Source organism: Leucopleurus acutus, assembly GCF_964270905.1.
Source record: "Leucopleurus acutus genome assembly, chromosome: 10".
NCBI lineage: Eukaryota > Metazoa > Chordata > Mammalia > Artiodactyla > Delphinidae > Leucopleurus > Leucopleurus acutus.
In genome coordinates, this window is record NC_139153.1 from 39,767,000 (window position 1) to 39,785,045 (window position 18,046).

An 18,046-nucleotide genomic window follows, 5' to 3' on the forward strand; every position below is an offset into this window, starting at 1 on the left:
CAGATTCCTAGCACAGAACTTCCAAAACTCTTAGAATTTCCCAAGTGATAGGAGTATTTTTGTTTTTCATGAGCCCTCTTGGATCATATCTGAGTTTATGTTTATGAGATGATTCAAGATGGGGCCTGGTCACCAGAAAGACTAACCATATAATCAGAACACTGGGACTTTGAGCCAATCTGACCTCTGGGGAAAGGTGAGGGGCTGGAGATGGAGGTTAATCTCATGGCCCCTGATTCAGTCAGTCATATCTATGGAATGAAACCCCAATAAGACTCTGAACATCAGAGCTTGGTGGAGCTTCCTGGTTGGTGATATGCTTGGAGGATAATGCACCCTGATTCCTTTTTTTTTTTTGGCTGCATCAGGACTTAGTTGCGGCACATGGGATCTTTCGTTGCGTCACGTGGGCTCTTTTTGGCATGCGGGTTTCCCTCTCTCTAGTTGTGGCATGCGAGCTCCAGGGCATGTGGGCTCTGTGGTTTGCGGGCCACAGGCTCTCTTGTTGAGGCGCCTGGGCTCTGTAGTTGTGGTGCCACGGGCTTAGTTGCCCCGCAGCATGTGGGTTTTTATTTCCCAGACCAGGGATCAAACCTGTGTCCCCTGCATCGGAAGGCGGATTCTTTACCACTGGACCACCAGGGAAGTCCCTGATGCACCTTGATTCTATGAGGAGAGGGCATGGAAACTCTGTGTTCAGGACCCTTCCAGACTTTGCCCTATGTGTATCTTCATTTGGCTAGTCCTGATTTGTATCCTTTCTAATAAAACTGTAATAATAAGTATAGTGCTTTCTAAAGTTCTGTGAGTTGTTCTAGCAAATCAAACCTGAGGAGTTGTGGGAACCTCTGAATTTGTAGCCAGTTGTTCAGAAATGTTGTTGGCCTGCGGACCACCAAAGTGCAACTGGAGTAAGGACAGTCTTGTTGGGAACCATGTCCTTGAACTATGGAATCCGATGCTACTCTGGGTCATTAGCATCAGAATTGTATTGAAGTTCACCAGTTGGTGTCAGAATAGTTTTATATTCCTGTTATAATTCAACTTAAATTGGTGGCCAAATGTGAGTTGATGAGATGATATACCCAAGAAAGGGGGCATGGCTTTTAGTCCTTTCCAGCCCAGGTAATAGGCAATCATTCATTTAGCCCATTTACATTTAGTGTCTGTGTATGACAAGGCCTGTACTAGACAAAAAGTGGTAGGAAATTCCCCATCCCTGCAGCTTAGGAGCTTTTTATGTGATGTAGTAGACACATGGGATTTTTGTGTGCTGTGATAGAGAAGGAATGCTCAGCCCTTGGAATGGCACTGTCTTCTTTGACAGGACATTGGGGCTGGGTTAGAGATGGGTCTTCTAGGCAGTGTGTACTTTAGGACCAGAGAGATGTCCAGTGTACTAGTGTGGATGGGGACAGGGGGTTGTGGGTGCCAGTGGTTGTTTCAGAATAAGTGACTGTGTTTACTGGCTGGAAGTATGTGTTAGGGCAGTGCTTTTGCAGAGTGGTAAATGCACCACCTGTATAAGAATTACCCTGTCCACCAAGGGGGGAAAGTGGCTGGGGGGGGCGGTGGTGGGATGAATTGGGAGATTGGGATTGACATATATACACTAATATGTATAAAATAGATAACTCGGGCTTCCCTGGTGGCGCAGTGGTTGAGGGTCCGCCTGCCAATGCAGGAGACATGGGTTCGTGCCCCGGTCCGGGAAGATCCCACATGCCGCGGAGCGGCTGGGCCCGTGAGCCATGGCCACTGAGCCTGCGCGTCCGGAGCCTGTGCTCCGCAACGGGAGAGGCCACAACAGTGAGAGGCCCGCGTACTGAAAAAAGAAAAGAATTACCCTGTTCACTGGTTCCCCCGTCCCCTTACAGAAATGCTCATTTTCTTTTCAACTTTTTTTTTTATGATGGAAGATGTCGATTAGTGACACTAGTAAGATGAATAGTGTAATACCGCCCCCCATCTACTTATCCCCAACTCCATTAACTCATGGCTGGTGATTCAATTTATAGTGTTTGCTAATTTCTCTTTGGGAGTATTTACCCATTTATTTAATTACTATGCCAGTTTCAAGCTACCACACAATTTTACTGAACAAGGAGTTAGGGAAAGATTCTCAGAATCAGTTCTCCTTCCCTGGGGCAAGGTGGCCCCAGCTCATGACTCTTTCCCACTCAAACTAGCTTCCTCTTACTTTTTAAAAAATTTATTTATTTAATTTATTTATTTTTGGCCGTGTTGAGTCTTTGTTGCTGCACGCAGGCTTTCTCTATTTGTGGTGAGCAGGGGCTACTCTTTGTTGCAGTGCACGGGCTTCTCATTGCGGTGGCTTCTCTTGTTGTGGAGCACGGGCTCTAGGCGTGCAGGCTTCAGTAGTTGTGGCACACGGGCTCAAGAGCACAGGCTCAGTAGTTGTGGTGCACGGGCTTAGTTGCTCCATGTCATGCGGGATCTTCCCGTACCAGGGATTGAACCCATGGCCCTTGCATTGGCAGGCGGATTCTTAACCACTGCACCACCAGGGAAGTCCCACACCTTCCTCCTTTTTAAAAAAATTTCAGAAATAATTCTATCCATAAGTATTTAGGTTTATATCTCTAAGGACTAGTTTTAAAAATATACCCACAAAACTTTTATTACATCTAAAATAATTAACAGTAATTCCTTAGTATCAAATATTTGATTTGTGTTCAAACTTCTCCACACATCTCCAGATAGGTTCCAAGAATTACACTTGGCTGCTTTATCTCTCAAGTCTCTTTTAGTCTATAGGATCTTTCTTGATCTCTCTCTTTTTTCCTTTGAAGCTTATTTGTAGAATAAAGTTTATTTTGTAGATTTTTTTCACAATGTACAGTTTGCTGATTGCATCCCCATGATGTTTGCATCAAAGTTCCCCATCCCCTGTTTTTCCTCTAATTTCATAATTGGCACTAGAGCAGTGGCTTTCAAATGAGGTTCCAGGATCAATAACATCAGCATCATCTGGGAAACTTATTAGAAATACAGATTCTTGGCTTCACTCCAGGCCTATTGAATCAGAAACTCTGAGGAAGGGGCCCTGTAGTTTTCTAAATGATTCTGATGCACCGTAAAGTTTGAGAACCACTGCTGTATAGGCTTGATCAGATTCAGGTTTGTCCCTCTTCCACCCCCCCCCACTCCCTTACCCCCACCAGCTGTTTCATGGCTGTTGATGTGTTTTCCATTAGAAGGCACTTAAGACTGACTGGTCTCTCCTTTATGATGCTGATGTTCATGTTGATCATTGCCTAGGCTATATCCGTTATTTCACTGGGGTTGCAAATGGCATTGTTCTAATTGTATCATTCCTTCTTTTTTTAAAAAATATTTTATTTATTTATTTATTTATTTGACTGTATTGGGTCTTAGTTGTGGCATGTAGGATCTTCATTGCAGCATGCGGGCTCTTTCATTGCAGCACGTGGGCTTCTCTCTAGTTGTGGCACACGGGCTCCAGAGTGTGTGGGCTCAGTAGTTGCAGTGCACAGGCTCTATTGTTGTGGGGTGCAGGCTCCGAGCGTGGGGCTCAGTAGTTGCAGCATGTGGGCTCTCTAGTTGAGGTACACAAGCTCAGTAGTAGTGGTGTGTGGGCTTAGTTGCCCCACAGCATGTGGGATCTTAGTTCCCTGACCAGGGATCGAACCCACGTACCCTGCATTGGAAGGTGGATTCTTAACCAATGGACCACCAGGGAAGTCCCTCTATCATTCCTTCTTCATGCATAAGCTGGAAAAACTTCCCCTCATTAACTCTTAGGTTACCCTGTGGAATAGTTTGTTCAGAAAAGGCAGGATAAACGATGAGTCTTTGCTTTTATCTACCTGTTTTCAGCATAAGTTCTCTAGCATCTGCCAAAGATGACAAATGAAGTCCTGTAACAAATCAGTGTAAATTTAAAGATTTAACTGTATTTGATGTTTTATCCATTGTCATTTTGTTCTTATTTGATGCTCATATTATCCTATCTTTGTGTCATGGGAACCTCTTCAGGTTTTCTAATTCCTTTTGACATGATCCTAGCAGTCTTTTATAGTGTCCTTGATTTCTGGTAGAAGATTTTCTAGTCTTGTTACATGTTTAGCTCCAGACCAGGAATTAGCAATTTCTTCAAGGAACGCTGTTTCTCTTTAGACAAAAATAGTAGAGATCATAAAATGCATGGTAGGGCTGCTCTTTACTCCAGAGGTTAGTCATATTTCCAGTTTAAACTTAGGACTATAATGCTTTTACTCAACCTAATGTATATTCTTTTTTTGTTTGTTTGTTTTTTGTTTGTTTGTTTGTTTGTTTTGTGGTACGCGGGCCTCTCACTGTTGTGGCCTCTCCCGATGCGGAGCACAGGCTCTGGACGCACAGGCTCTGGACGCGCAGGCTCAGCGGCCATGGCTCACGGGCCTAGCGCTCCGCGGCATGTGGGATCTTCCCGGACCGGGTTACGAACCCGTGTCCCCTGCATCGGCAGGCGGACTCTCAACCACTGCGCCACCAGGGAAGCCCATGTATATCCTTTAATGCCAGAAATCCCAGTATTCAATAACACAGTTACTCATTTTCTTTATCCCATAATGCCCACATAACAGTCTCAGAATCGTAGACTAGCAGTATTATTTCTGAAAACTATTTCTTCAGTGCTTGTTATCTTTAGAGTATACCCTGCTAGGATATCCAATTAAAGTCATTTGAAATAGTTCTTTGTGTGATTCTCCTCCCAATTAAATATACAGTTAGTTTGCTTTATGTTTTGGGGATTTCTTTTTCAAATTTAATTTTATAATTATGTAAAATATTTACATGGTTCCAAAGTCAACCAAATAAGGTATATTCAGAGAAGCCTGGCTTGTACCCTTGTAGCTTCCACCTGGTTCCCTCCGCTGTTGTAGTGATTTTCATCCTTGGGAGCTTTTAAAAAATACTGATGCTCAGACTCCACATCACATTGTAAAGCAACCATACTCCAAAAAAATTAATAATAAATAAATGTTAAAAATAAAAAAAATTCAAAAAGAAAGAATAGCAGCATTCTTTCCCTCTTCTGACCCATAGAGAAAGCAGAATGAATTTGTGTGTGAAATCATGGTGGATTTTTTTTTTTTGTCTTCTCTGTTTTCCTTCCCTTCCGTTCTCTGTTTTTTTTCTTAATTGTGAGCCAATGAGTCCCATAGTTTATTGATTGGGTCTCAGAACCCTAAATGGGGTACTCGGTGCTTTTCTTGGACTTTTCTTGCATCATTAAGTGTTCCTCCTTTGACACCCTGCTTCTCCCTCATCTATGTTTCCAGGCACCCTGGGACATTTACACTCTCCAAAAACTTTCTTGCCTTTGGGGCTTTCGTCAAGTTATTTCATCTGCCCAGAGATGCACTTTCACCCCCGCCTATGGAGGCTCAGCATAATTGCCACCCATTGGTGGCAGCCCTTCCTGGCAATCCCTTTGATTAACCACTCTAATGGGCCTGCCCTAACAGCTGCTTTGTAGTCCACTTTTGAGATTTACTGTTCTGTGCTATGTTTTACTATGCTGAGGTCCTCCAAACACAAGGCCCTCATTAATGCCCTGCTTCTGTTATTTGCCTCTGTACACAGCTGGTGTTGCTAACATCCTACCAGCCCAGCTTTAAGTTGAGTGTGCCTATTTGCCACAGCAGTTGTAGAATCTTGAGTCCTGAGCTTTGCCCTGCCCTAGCTGTGCTTGGATTATGTTCTCCGGGTTTGGTTTGGTTTGGGTTTAATATTTATTTATTTGGTTGCGCCAGGTCTTAGTTGTGGCAGGTGGGCTCCTTAGTTGTGGCTTGCCGGCTCCTTAGTTGCAGCTCGAGGACTCCTTAGTTGCGGCATGTGGGCTCCTTAGTTGTGGCTTGCCGGATCCTTAGTTGTGGCATATGAACTCTTAGTTGTGGCATGCATGTGGGATCTAGTTCCCTGACGAGGGATCGAACCCGGGCCCCCTGCATTGGGAGGGTGGAGTCTTAACCACTGCGCCACTAGGGAAGTCCCTGTTCTCCAGGTTTTTATGCCGTATTCTACCATGTTCATAGTGAAGATTCTATTGTCCATCATGTTCAGTTTAAAATAGGAGAGACTTTGGGAAATGTTTTCAAATTCTCCAGCATGTTCTTAATATTCACCACATAAAATATTCTACCTGCTCAAAGAACCATGTTTTAATTTCAGGGTATGTCAGCATTTATGAGTTCATTTAATCAGGAATAATGACTTTTAGTTTCCACTGAGATTTCATTTGTTAATATTTTTGAGGCACATGTTTTCAGATCAGGTAACCTAAATTATAAGTCTTCCTATTCCCTATGTATTTGTTTATAATAGAAAAGGAGAGCATTTTAGGCATTGTTTTTCTGCTGGAAGATTTTCTCATACACTGGTTGAATACTTTGACCCACATAAACTCTGATGTGCTCTGTTTTGGGCTATTTAAGCAGTGGTGAAATTACAATAGATGGTCTCTGTCTGCTGTAGTCATTAATTACATTCTCTGTGCCTTGGCATTGTATCTTGCTCCAACTGCAGCTGACCTCTGGCCCTGTGAAAGCTTTTAAGATGTGTACTAATTTAAAACGAAATAACACATAGATTTATCAGGCAGCATGTTTGTGTTTTTAATTACATTTTACACTGCAAGTCACTTTTTTTTTAAGTACTTTTGAACTCTTTCACAGAGGGAGTGCTTTAGGAATTTAAAAAATCATTTTGTCTTTTTTGCATGATATATGAAAGCATTGATTTTTTTTTTTCTTTTTTTGCGGTACGCGGGCCTCTCACCACTGCGGCCTCTCCCGTCGCAGAGCACAGGCTCCGGACGCACAGGCCCAGCGGCCACGGCCCATGAGACCAGCCGCTCCGCGGTATGCGGGATCCTCCCGGACCAGGGCACAAACCCGCGCCCCCTGCATCGGCAGGCGGACTCCTAACCACCGCGCCACCAGGGAAGCCCGAAAGTATTGATTTTAAGTTTGCATTTTAAAATTTTGATTCCTTCTTTTATGTCTTGTTTTAAACATACTCTTCTTTTTTTATGATAGTTCTATAATCTTGATATCTCACCCTTTGAAGTATCCCCTGATAGCACCCATACTAAATTGTTTCACTGTGTACTTTATAATTTTAGGTTGTATACTAATGTTTAATGGGGTTTTAATTATGGAAATTCCATGAGGCCTGGGTTGAGGGTTTATGCTGGTGTACATTTCATCTGTCTACCTGAGTGACAAGCACATGTGTTTCAGATGATCAAAGGAAACTCTCCCACATCTCTCAAGCTAGAAAGCAAGCTCCATGAAATCAGGGATCTTTGTTTTGTTTACTAATGTCTCCCAAATTGTCTACTGTAGTGCATGGCACATACTAGGTACTCTACCTATATTTGTTGAACTGAATCACTTCCTTTCCTGGTGGATGGATTAATTTTGACTAATCCACTTTTTATTGAAGAAGTAGTGACAGACTATTGTAGGTACTTTCAGGAATGCTGGGGTTTTCTTTTGACTATTTGCCTATTTGTTCCAATAACATGACTTTGACCCTGTGCTGTGCAAAAAGATAATCCTAATCCTGTTAAGATGAATGAGCATTTGCCTCCTTCCTGGGTCTATGTTTTTTTCAGAGACCTCGCATTAGAGTTTGGCTCTCTGAGCCATCTTCAATTTGTTTTTCACTAATCCTCAAATTTCTGTTTTTTGGAGGGTTATAAGGCATATTTTATATATTTTAAAAATAAAATTAATCAGATTAATGTTTGAAGGTGAAAAAAACCACCTTGTTTATTTTTTTTTATAAATTTATTTTTGGCTGCATTGGGTCTTCGTTGCTGCTTGCGGGCTTTCTCTAGTTGCGGCAAGCGGGGGCTGCCCATCATTGCTGTGTGCGGGCTTCTCATTGTGGTGGATTCTCTTGTTGCAGAGCATGGGCTCTAGGCCCGTGGGCTTCAGTAGTTGTGGCACGCAGGCTTAGTAGTTGTGGCTCATGGGCTGCATGGGCTTAGTTGCTCTGCGGCATGTGGGATCTTCCCTGACCAGGGCTTGAACCCGTGTCCCCCTGCATTGGCAGACAGATTCTTAACTGCTGTACCACCAGGGAAGTCCCTCCACCTTGTTTAAATGATATATAGTTCAGTGGTAAGAATTTAGATAACCATCAAACATAAGGAATGTTAGGTGAAAAGTAGGAAAAATTAGCAAAACAACTTTTTTTTGTTGTTTTAACCTAAAAACATGATCAATTTTTCTGATTAATACAGTGACTGTGGGTGGAGAAAATCCACCTGTATTGAGGGAGAGTATAACTTCATGGTTAATTTTTTATTTTAGTGTAATACTCATTATTTTATTTTATTTTTTAAAAAATATTTATTTTTTAATTTATTTGGTTGCATCAGGTCTTAGTTGCGGCAGGCGGGCTCCTTAGTTGCAGTTCACCAGCTCCTTAGTTGTGGCATGTGGGCTCCTTAGTTGTGGCACGTGGGCATGAGAACTCCTAGTTGTGGCATGCATGTGGGATCTAGTTCCCTGACCAGGGATCAAACCTGGGCCCCCTGCATTGGGAGCGAGGAGTCTTATCCACTGCGCCACCAAGGAAGTCCCTCATTAAGTTATTTTAAAATGAAATGTAAATGCAGGTCTAGCAGGTCTTGGGATTATCTTTAAAAGAAGAAAATTTAACTATTTGATATCATAAAATTACCAGTAAATTTAGTAGACTTCTTATTCATTTGGTGTGATACAAATTAGGTGGAACTTGGATGTCAACAGAAATAAAATTGCCACCCACGTTGAAGTTATAAAGAGCTTGTTTTCAAAGACATATATTATTCTTTATATTGTCTTTATGTGATCTTGTTGAACCACTGTCTCTGGCTGATTATGGACGAATATGAATTGATCCACCACTTGGTATTGAGGTTCCTAGTTCTGTTGTCAAAGATCTTTGCAAAAAGGGAGGATAAAGATGGAGTCATGTGATACAATGATGACTAAACATTGCTTCTTTGTTTTGCAGTTCCAGTTCCTAACAGATTTGATCGGCGGCGAGTATCAGGTATGTGTTCTTTTTCATAGCATACTACTGAAATGCTATTTTAAGATGGGATTATCGTAAATAAAAATAAAGTGATCTTTTTAATAAAAGGTAAGTTGATAGCATTATAGAACATTATAAAAATTACCTGTGGTTCCTTCATTCTGTTTCATTTTAAGTTCTGAGTGTATATGTACTTATTTTTATATTATTATAATCAGTTTGTCTCATTTGTGTCATTAATATTTTTCCATGTTCATAATTATGGCTTCTAAAAACAACTTTTCATATTACTTCTTCTGGCATTCTATATTATGCTTGCCATTAGCTTCTTGCTTACATTGTTGAGCCACTTAAATTACTTCCTCAGTAATAGTGCTGGAAGTAGCATTCTCTGGTCAGAGACTGAGCGTTGCCTTGGCTTTTTCTGTGTATTGCTTACTAGAGATAGTCTACAAAATAGGCTACAGGGAGAAAGACACCCTGCAAAGACCTCTTTTCCACCACCATCTCACTAACATAGGCAGTGCCTACTCCTTTCATTTATTTTTTTAATATATTTTTATATTGTTGACTTACAAACATACTCCTTTAATTTAGATGTAAGATATATCTCAAATTGTTTTATTTGGGATTCGTTTGATTATTAACCAAAAATGAACGTTTTCCAAATATGGGAAATCTATTTTATTTTCTTGTATGGGACTAGTTTGATGATATTTTTCCCTTTTATCTGTTGTGCTCGAGATTATTTTTTATAAGTGTGAATAAATTTCTATCATGATTTTTAATTTATTTATTGATTGATTGATTGACTTTTGGCTATCTTGGGTCTTCGTTGCTGTGTGCGGGCTTTCTCTAGTTGAGGAGAGCGGGGGCTACTCTTCATTGCGGTGTGCAGGCTTCTCATTGCGGTGGCTTCTCTTGTTGCGGAGCACGGGCTCTAGGTGCACAGGCGTCAGTAGTTGTGGCACGAAGGCTAAGTAGTTGTGGCTCGTGGGCTCTAGAGCTTAGGCTCAGTAGTTGCGGCACGTGGGCTTAGTTGCTCCACGGTGTGTGGGATCTTCCCGGACCAGGGCTCAAACCCATGTCCCCTGCATTGGCAGGCAGATTCTTAACCACTGCGCCACCAGGGAAGCCCCTATCATGATTTTTAACCTTTTGAAATTTTTAATACAAAATTTTCCAGGTTGGTGTGCTACTTATTTTAATTTTGCTGTTTTTTATTGACTCAAAAATTTTGATCTGTGACTGGTACCTTGAACACTACCTGGCACAGAGCAGGTACTCAGTAAATATTTATTGACTATGTACATCTCTTTTTTTTTCATGATTATTCCTAAGCTGAGAAGGTCCCCATTTTTTCATAGAGCTGATAAATATGTTTTCTGAAAGTTTTTCTTATAATAAGATGCTTGACTTTTAGATACATGTGGAGTTTGTTTGATTGTACAGTTGGGATGTTTATGTGTTTCAAAATTGCTATGCGAGCTGTATGTGTCACATCATTCTTTCATATCCCCTTGTTCTGGGAAGGTTTCTTGACTTTAAATTGTCATATGACCTAACATCTGATAAGGCTTAGAATCTCTTTCCTATCCCTCAATCATTTTTTTTGAGAAAATCTGCTCATTTATGTTTTGAGAAAGTTTTTGGTAAGGTTGTACACCAAAGTCTGTTGAAAGGAGTTTGAAGAATGTGTTGTTACTTATAGAAAGTCATTTACAGAGGCAGGACTTCCCTGGTGGTCCAGTGGTTAGGACTCTGCACTTCCATTGCAGGGGGCACGGGTTCGATCCCTAGTTGGGGGGGGGTCCCAACATGCCGTGAGGTGCAGCCAAAAAAGAAAAAAAAAAGTCTTACAGAGAGGAAATAGAATAGAAATTGAGGCTAGTATGAGACCCATGAGCTACTATCTCCCATTTCTGTTCATCCCTGCACCCCTTTTTACCAAAGATTAGTAATAGCTCTTGACATCTGTGGGACAGGCCTGGGGAATGGAGAGTGCAGTGACATCTCCTCCAGAGGTCACAGACGGTCACAGATGAATTGCTGCGTAGCCTCTCCGTCAATGTGGTTCAGTCCTTGAACTCTACAGAGGACTCAGACGAGTACTGGGTATTATCCCTACCCTTAGCTTTTACAATCTTACTGAAGAGTTAAAACTTTTTAATATCATTCAAATGTTAAGTGAAAAAAAGGGATTCTTAATAGAGTCCATAATGATTATTCAGGAGAGCAAATAGCTTGTTAGCAATAGCTAACATTTTTTGAGTGCAGGCTGTGTGCTAGGTGCACATTTTTAAGGTCTTTCTAAATGCCTGCCTTGTATTGTTGAATATAATCCTCAGACTAACACTGAGATACATGCTATGATTATCCCATTGTATGGATAGGGAAACTTGGGGGCAAAGCAGAGGTTAAGTAACTTGCAACAGTTGAGGTGATAAAGTGCCCACAGATAGCATGGTTCCTAAGTACTACCCTTTAGCATCCCTATGTACCCTTTCTTATACCCTCTGGAACTCTTGGTCAGTCTTCAGCTAAATCCGTAGACTCAGAGAACAGAGCCTGTTCTCTGAGTGCAGTCTTCATCTTCCTGATCTGGCTGAAACTTGGCCTGCCCTGCAGGCTTTTCAAATGGCTCATTTCTCGTTCACTTTCCTTGTAACACTGACAGGAGGTGGGTGAATATCTCTACTGTTCCTCATTGCTGCTTCCAGGCCATTCTCTCTCCCTCCTCCCTAAAACCCTCCGACTTCAAACCTCACATTATATTCTACCAGCCACTGCCCCTCCTTGTTTTTGTCCTCTAATAACCCCCAGGTTGTTCCTTCTTATTTCCACATAGATAATCCTTGCAGTCTGGTCCTTCCATTCCTTGACCTCCTCTTCTCCAAGGTTCTTGTCTTCCACCCTACTTCAGCCATTCATTTCCATGGTTGTATTGTGGTAGGACCAGCATTACAACTCTTCATATTCTCAATCAGTGATCTCAGTCTCCCACTGCTGCCTGCTGTCTTCTAACAGCTCCTTTGCTGTCCCACTCCAGCTCTCAGAACTCATTGATCCTGTCTCCTTTTCACTTTCTCGCTTCCTCTTTACTAACCTTAAATTTCTTGATCAGTGATTATAACCATTCCCTGGCACCTTCCCTCAATTCACTTTTCCCTTTTTATTTTCTTGGCTAAACCACACTGTGGTTTAACCCAATTCTCCACTTATTGTGTCTGCACCACAGCTGTACTTGGTTGAGGGAAAATACGCAGCCCTGTTGACTGATCTTATTTCAGTTCATGATCATTAACTTCTAGTAGGCTCTTGATGGCAGCAATCATACTGTGTTTCTATACTTGTTTCACGCCCCTGTTCTCCTAGGTAATAAGTCTTTCGTTTCTTCTCTCTCTCCAAACCTCCAGCACCTCCTCCCCCATCCTCATTCCTGTCAGATAATCTTCCTCTCAATTTAACTAAGGAAACAGAAGTAACAGAAGAGAATTTCCTTAGGCTCCCACCCCATCTATCCTTCTTAATCTGCCTGTGAGTCCAGTTGTCCACCTGTACACTAGATCTCAACCCTTCATCCTTCCAGCAGTTACCTGTTCTTTATCCTGCATAATCTTTATTCTTCAACTGGATTATTTTTCTCAGCAAAGAAACATATCGTTGGCTCTCCATTCTTAAAAATAAAACTTTAAAAAAATCACTCTTCCCTCTCTAGCTACCACCCTTTCTCTCTCCATATCTTTATAGCAAAACCCCTTGAAAGAATTGTCCATATTTCTAGTTTCTCTTCTCTCTTGAGCCCATTCCAGTCAGACTTTTGCTCCCATATCTCACCAAAGCTACTTTGTGTATTGCTCACTCACATTCTTCAGAAGGAAGGAACAAAGGAAGGATTGAGGAATCAGGAAGAGAAATTACTGGAGGCAGAAATAAAATAAAGAAACACTTCTTGGAGGGAGGCAGAAATTGCACTGGAAGTTGAAAAACATGGTTACTATTTGGCCAGTACCAAGAAGGATGCGTTCTAGGTGGAAGAATGTCTCAAGAACTTGAAGGGGGATAAACTGGAACTGGCTGCTCTGGCTGTAGGAGAGGAGATAAAATAAAATTGGAAAGATAGTTGGGGAATGGGCTCCTGATGTGATCCAAGGATTTCAGCTAAAACTAGTTGTGTGAGGACATGTGCTGTGTCAAACACTGCAGAAGAGACTTCAACAATTCAGGGTGTCTGACTGAATAATAATCTGGAAAGTAAAGCAGCATAGGAGAGCTAACAGTTGTTGAGTGTCTCCTGTGAGCCCGGCCCTAAGATTAAATGTCACCTCCTATTATTAACCCTTTAACATGGTTCTACTATTGTTATCCCCTCTTAGCGTTGAAGAGACCAAGGACTGGGGACATAGAGAAATAGTGACTGAGCAACAGATGGACGTAAGCTCAGACTCCAGTGAGTGTAGCTTCATAGATGAGCTTTTCCCCTCCTTGATGCTGCCTCTCCCTTGCAAATCACTGGAATTGAAAATCTGTACCTTCCAAATCCTTCTAGCAGAACAGTCCCTCTACATCAAGTGATAAATGCATCAAATGAAGACAGTCCATAAATTCCTTAAATGCAGTTTTCTTTAAATAGTTCTAAATTAGTGTTAACTGTCTTTCAGTTTAAAACGTTAGTGTGATTCTGTTCATTTAAAAACTTCATCCAGGGACTTCACTGGTGGTCCAGTGGTTAAGAATCCTCCTTCCAATGCAGGGGATGCGGGTTCGATCCCTGGTTGGGGAACTAAGATCCCACATGCCACAGGGCAACTAAGCCCACGCACTGTAGAGCCCACGTGCCAAAACTACTGAGCCCGGCGCGCTGTGCAGCTCGCACCACAACTGGAGAGAAGCTTGCGTGGCACAATGAAAGATCCCACGTGCTGCAACTAAGATCCAATGCAGCCGAATAAATAAATAAATATTTTTTAAAAAAACTTCATCCAAAAAAGAAAAACCCTTTTGTTTCATAAATTTCTGTTGTTTAAGCCACCCAGTCTGTAGTATTTTGTTATGGCAGCCCTAGCTGACTAATATACCCAGGCTATATCAACTCTTCATGGGCGCTGGCAGGACAGCACAGGGCCTCATGCCTGTGACCAGGATCTGGGCTCATTTCTTTGTAGAAATGAGGGGATTTTCTCTCACAAACACATTTTAGTGATTCACGTTTCTGGATGGAAGAAGCACCAGTTAAAATTTAGAAGAGGAAATTCTGCTGGATAATCTGTTGTTACTTTGTACTGTTTCCGATTACTAACTAGTGACATCTGCTGGAGAACTGTGGCAAAATTAATTCCCTCAAATGAGGGGCTGTGCTGCTCTTTTAGTCTTCATCTTCAATAGGTCTTGACCATCTCATGACCTAAAAAGTGTAGGTCTTTTTTTAAAAATTTGTTTGTTTATTGATTGATTGATTTTTGGCTGGGTTGAGACTTTGCTGTGCGTGGGCTTTCTCTAGTTGTGGCAAGCGGGGTCTATTCTTTGTTGCCATGCGCGGGCTTATTGTGGTGACTTCTCTTGGTTGCAGAACACAGGCTCTAGGCGCGTGGGCTTCAGTAGTTGTGGCACACAGGCTCAGTAGTTGTGGTGCACGGGCTTAGTTGCTCCGTGGCATGTGAGATCTTCCTGGACCAGGGCTCGAACCCATGCCCACTGCATTGGCAGGTGGATTCTTAAGCACTGCGCCACCAGGGAAGTCCGATATTCAGTGTAGGTCTTGAGGCTGCATAGGGGATGACACAGACTCTGGGACTCCCCGCACTGAGACAGGTTTCCTGATGTGTAGAACCATAAGGGGCAACAATCACATAGACACTTAAAAATGGATTTTTTATATAGAAAATGAGAAAAGTAATTCGGGATCGGTACCAGAAAGTAGAGAGGTTGAGGGTAAACAAAGGAAGAGGGAAAAGGGAGCTGAGTCTGATGTTCAAAAGAAAAGGGAAAAAATGAAAACCAGTTTAAAAAAATAAAGATATAATGTTTTTCACAAATAGAAACATTAAAAATTTTAATGAAAATAACTACTTTTGTTTAAATCATAGTGCTGTACCTTAAGACTTAAAAACTGTAACATTTGTTGCCTCAGTTACATTGTCTAAAAATATAAAAATGAGCTAAGTTGCTAAAATACTTTCCTCCAAACTCAGAGGAAAAGCAAGCCTGGAAATAGGCTAGCTCAAGACTAAGTGTCATTATCAGTAAGATCCTGTCAGTCTCATCACTAAAGGCTTATTATTTTCAACTTCTTAAATGAATATTTTCATACATATGCAAAAGTAGAGACAGTTAGTATAATAATACTCATATATCCATCTGTCTCCAAAATGAGTTTTTTTTAAATGCGTATTTCTAAGAAGACATTTTGAAATCCTGGACCAAGGAGTAGCAGAGTAGGCTGAATAAAGGTCAAATATGAGAATATTTCTGAGGTAGAATCTGATGTATTCATTGGGTAAGAGGTGAAAGAAGGAAGCCATGGTGAGTTCCAAATTTCTGGTTTAGAAAGCTGGGTTGATAATGACAACATTAATCAAGAGTGCAAAGAACCAAGAGGTTTGCAGTTTAAAATACTATCTGGTTAGCTGCCCTCTGGCTGCTTCCTCAGCCCCAACCCAAATACCTATGAAGATGTGAAAAGAGGCAGCAATAACATCTAGGAACTCAGGAAGGTGTCTGCCTTAATCTTTAGGACAGATCTGAGATAAACTTGTTTCCTTGTGGAAACAGGAATGGCTTGGAGAAAGATAGAAAGAAAGTCATTATCTACATCCCATTATCACTTCCCTGGCTCAGCTACAAAAGCCTGCACCACCAGGGGCTGGGCAGCACTCTCTGCAGAACATTACCTGATACTGTTTTAGGGACTAGAATGGTGCCTATGCCCTTACTCCCTTCTCCCTGATTTTTCTCCATCTATTTAAGGATACTGGGTCCCTGTTAGACATGCAGAGTGTTGATGGCATTACAGTACAGAAGGCGTGGTCCACACAAGTAGGCTGGGCAGGGAAGGGAGTCCTGTGTACAGGTCATGCTAGGAGTCACCATTTCTCAGGTATTCCATTAGGTCAGAGAATCAATGAGGAAGGGGAAGCTGGGATGCAAGCTAGACCAGGGCTGCAATGAGTAAATGTCTGTAAGAAATCAGGAGTTAAATTGAGAGTGGTATGTATCACCTTATCCCCTCTTTATAGATATGTAGAGATTTTTAGCCATCATACAAAAGAATTGAGCATAGGGTCAAGAAACTTTTATATTTCTTGCCTGCTAACAAATAAGAAATAAACCCTAACAAATAATACAAGGCTTATGAATGAATTTGGTAGATTAAGGCTGTAAGAGGAATGAAGATTAGAAAGGTCCACTACAAAATGCTCATAGAATGCAAAATATCATTGCCTTTATTTTGTTGCATTCTGGGCAACAACAGTGATCACATCTAGATCATTCCTGGCAAAACAGTTTTGTTAGTGAGTACAGTAACTTTTTTATTCACTAGATAATTCATTGTGTCTACCATTGTAACACCTAAGGGTAAGATTTTAAAATCATGACTTGTACTGACATCTCCAATTCTAACCCTTCTTCTGTTCCATAATTTTATTCCCCTTTTCTCCAGTGAAAAACATCTGGCTGTATATTTGTTTACTCACAACTGTAGTACACAGAGGAGTTTTGGAATTACTGTACCACTGGAAATAGCAGTTCTTTTTTGTCATTGGAATATATCCCACTGAGGGTGGATGGTTACAGTACTATGTTCAGAAGCTACTTAAAATAATTCTCCTTTCCTTCTCTGTGGTTATGTTATCAACCTGATATGTGGTTAGGTTCATTTGTTTCTCTTTGTATTCAGTTTTAGGGTCCCTCCATCCTTATCAATTTAATTTTTTAAGTATATAAAACATTTTAACATGGCTTAACTGTCAAAACTATATAAAAGAATTTTCTTAGAGAAGTTTCATTCCCTTCCCTATCCCTTCTTTTTTGTTTCTGCCTACCTTCTAGGAAACAGTTTTACTTCTGTCTGGTTTATCCTTCTCTTGTTTCCTTTTGAGAAAATAAATATGTTAAATTTTTTGTATATATATTCATATTTATGTATTTATTCCCTTCCTCCCCACCTTGTTTTTTGGCTGCATTGGGTCTTAGGTGCGGCACACAGGATCTTCCCCGAAGCATGCTGGATCTTTTGTTGAGGCACGTGGGCTCCTCTCTAGTTGTGGTGCTTGGGCTCTGGAGTGCACGGGCTCAGTGGTTGCAGCATGCAGGCTTAGTTGCCCCGCTTCATGTGGGATCTTGGTTCCCCAACCAGGGATCGAATCCACTTCCCCTGCATTGGAAGGTGGATTCTTAACCACTGGACCACCAGGGAAGTCCCCCTTCCCCAATTCTTATCATGGAAGTCCTTCTTTATGGAAGGGACAGCATACTATGTAGTATATTCTTCACCTTGGTTTTTTTTGCCTTTTTTTCCCCTAGAACTCACTATTTATTAGCCTATGGGGATTTTCCTCGTTCTTTCTTATAGCTGTATGATTCAAATGGGTACTTATATCATTTATGATATTCTGCTATTACAAACAATTGTTCAATTAATATTTTTTAAATCTTTGCTTTACAACAGAGACACGTCCTGTGGCCCGCTGGTGCAAACACAGGTTACCTGCAAAGAAAATCAAGTTGGTTTTAGATTTATATAATACTGTACCTAGAACAGAACCTGGCACATAGTATTTACTTTGTTTAAAATTCTTTTTGGGCTTCCCTAGTGGCGTAGTGGTTGAGGGTCCGCCTGCCGATGTGGGGGACACGGGCTCGTGCCCCGGTCCGGGAGGGCCCCGCGTGCCGCGGAGTGGCTGGGCCCGTGAACCATGGCCGCTGGGCCTGCGCGTCCGGAGCCTGTGCTCCGCAACGGGAGAGGCCATGGCGGTGAGAGGCCCGC

General features: G+C 41.6%; 1 protein-coding gene across 1 annotated transcript in view; it reads left to right on the forward strand.

Moving 5' to 3' along the window:
• Positions 1–18,046, forward strand: part of PRKAR2A (protein kinase cAMP-dependent type II regulatory subunit alpha) — a 73,454-nt gene that overhangs the window by 25,348 nt on the left and 30,060 nt on the right. Inside the window, exon 2 of the mRNA XM_082847244.1 lies at positions 9,040–9,078. Coding sequence (XP_082703370.1) covers positions 9,040–9,078 — 39 coding nt within the window. The remainder of the gene's footprint in view (positions 1–9,039; positions 9,079–18,046) is intronic.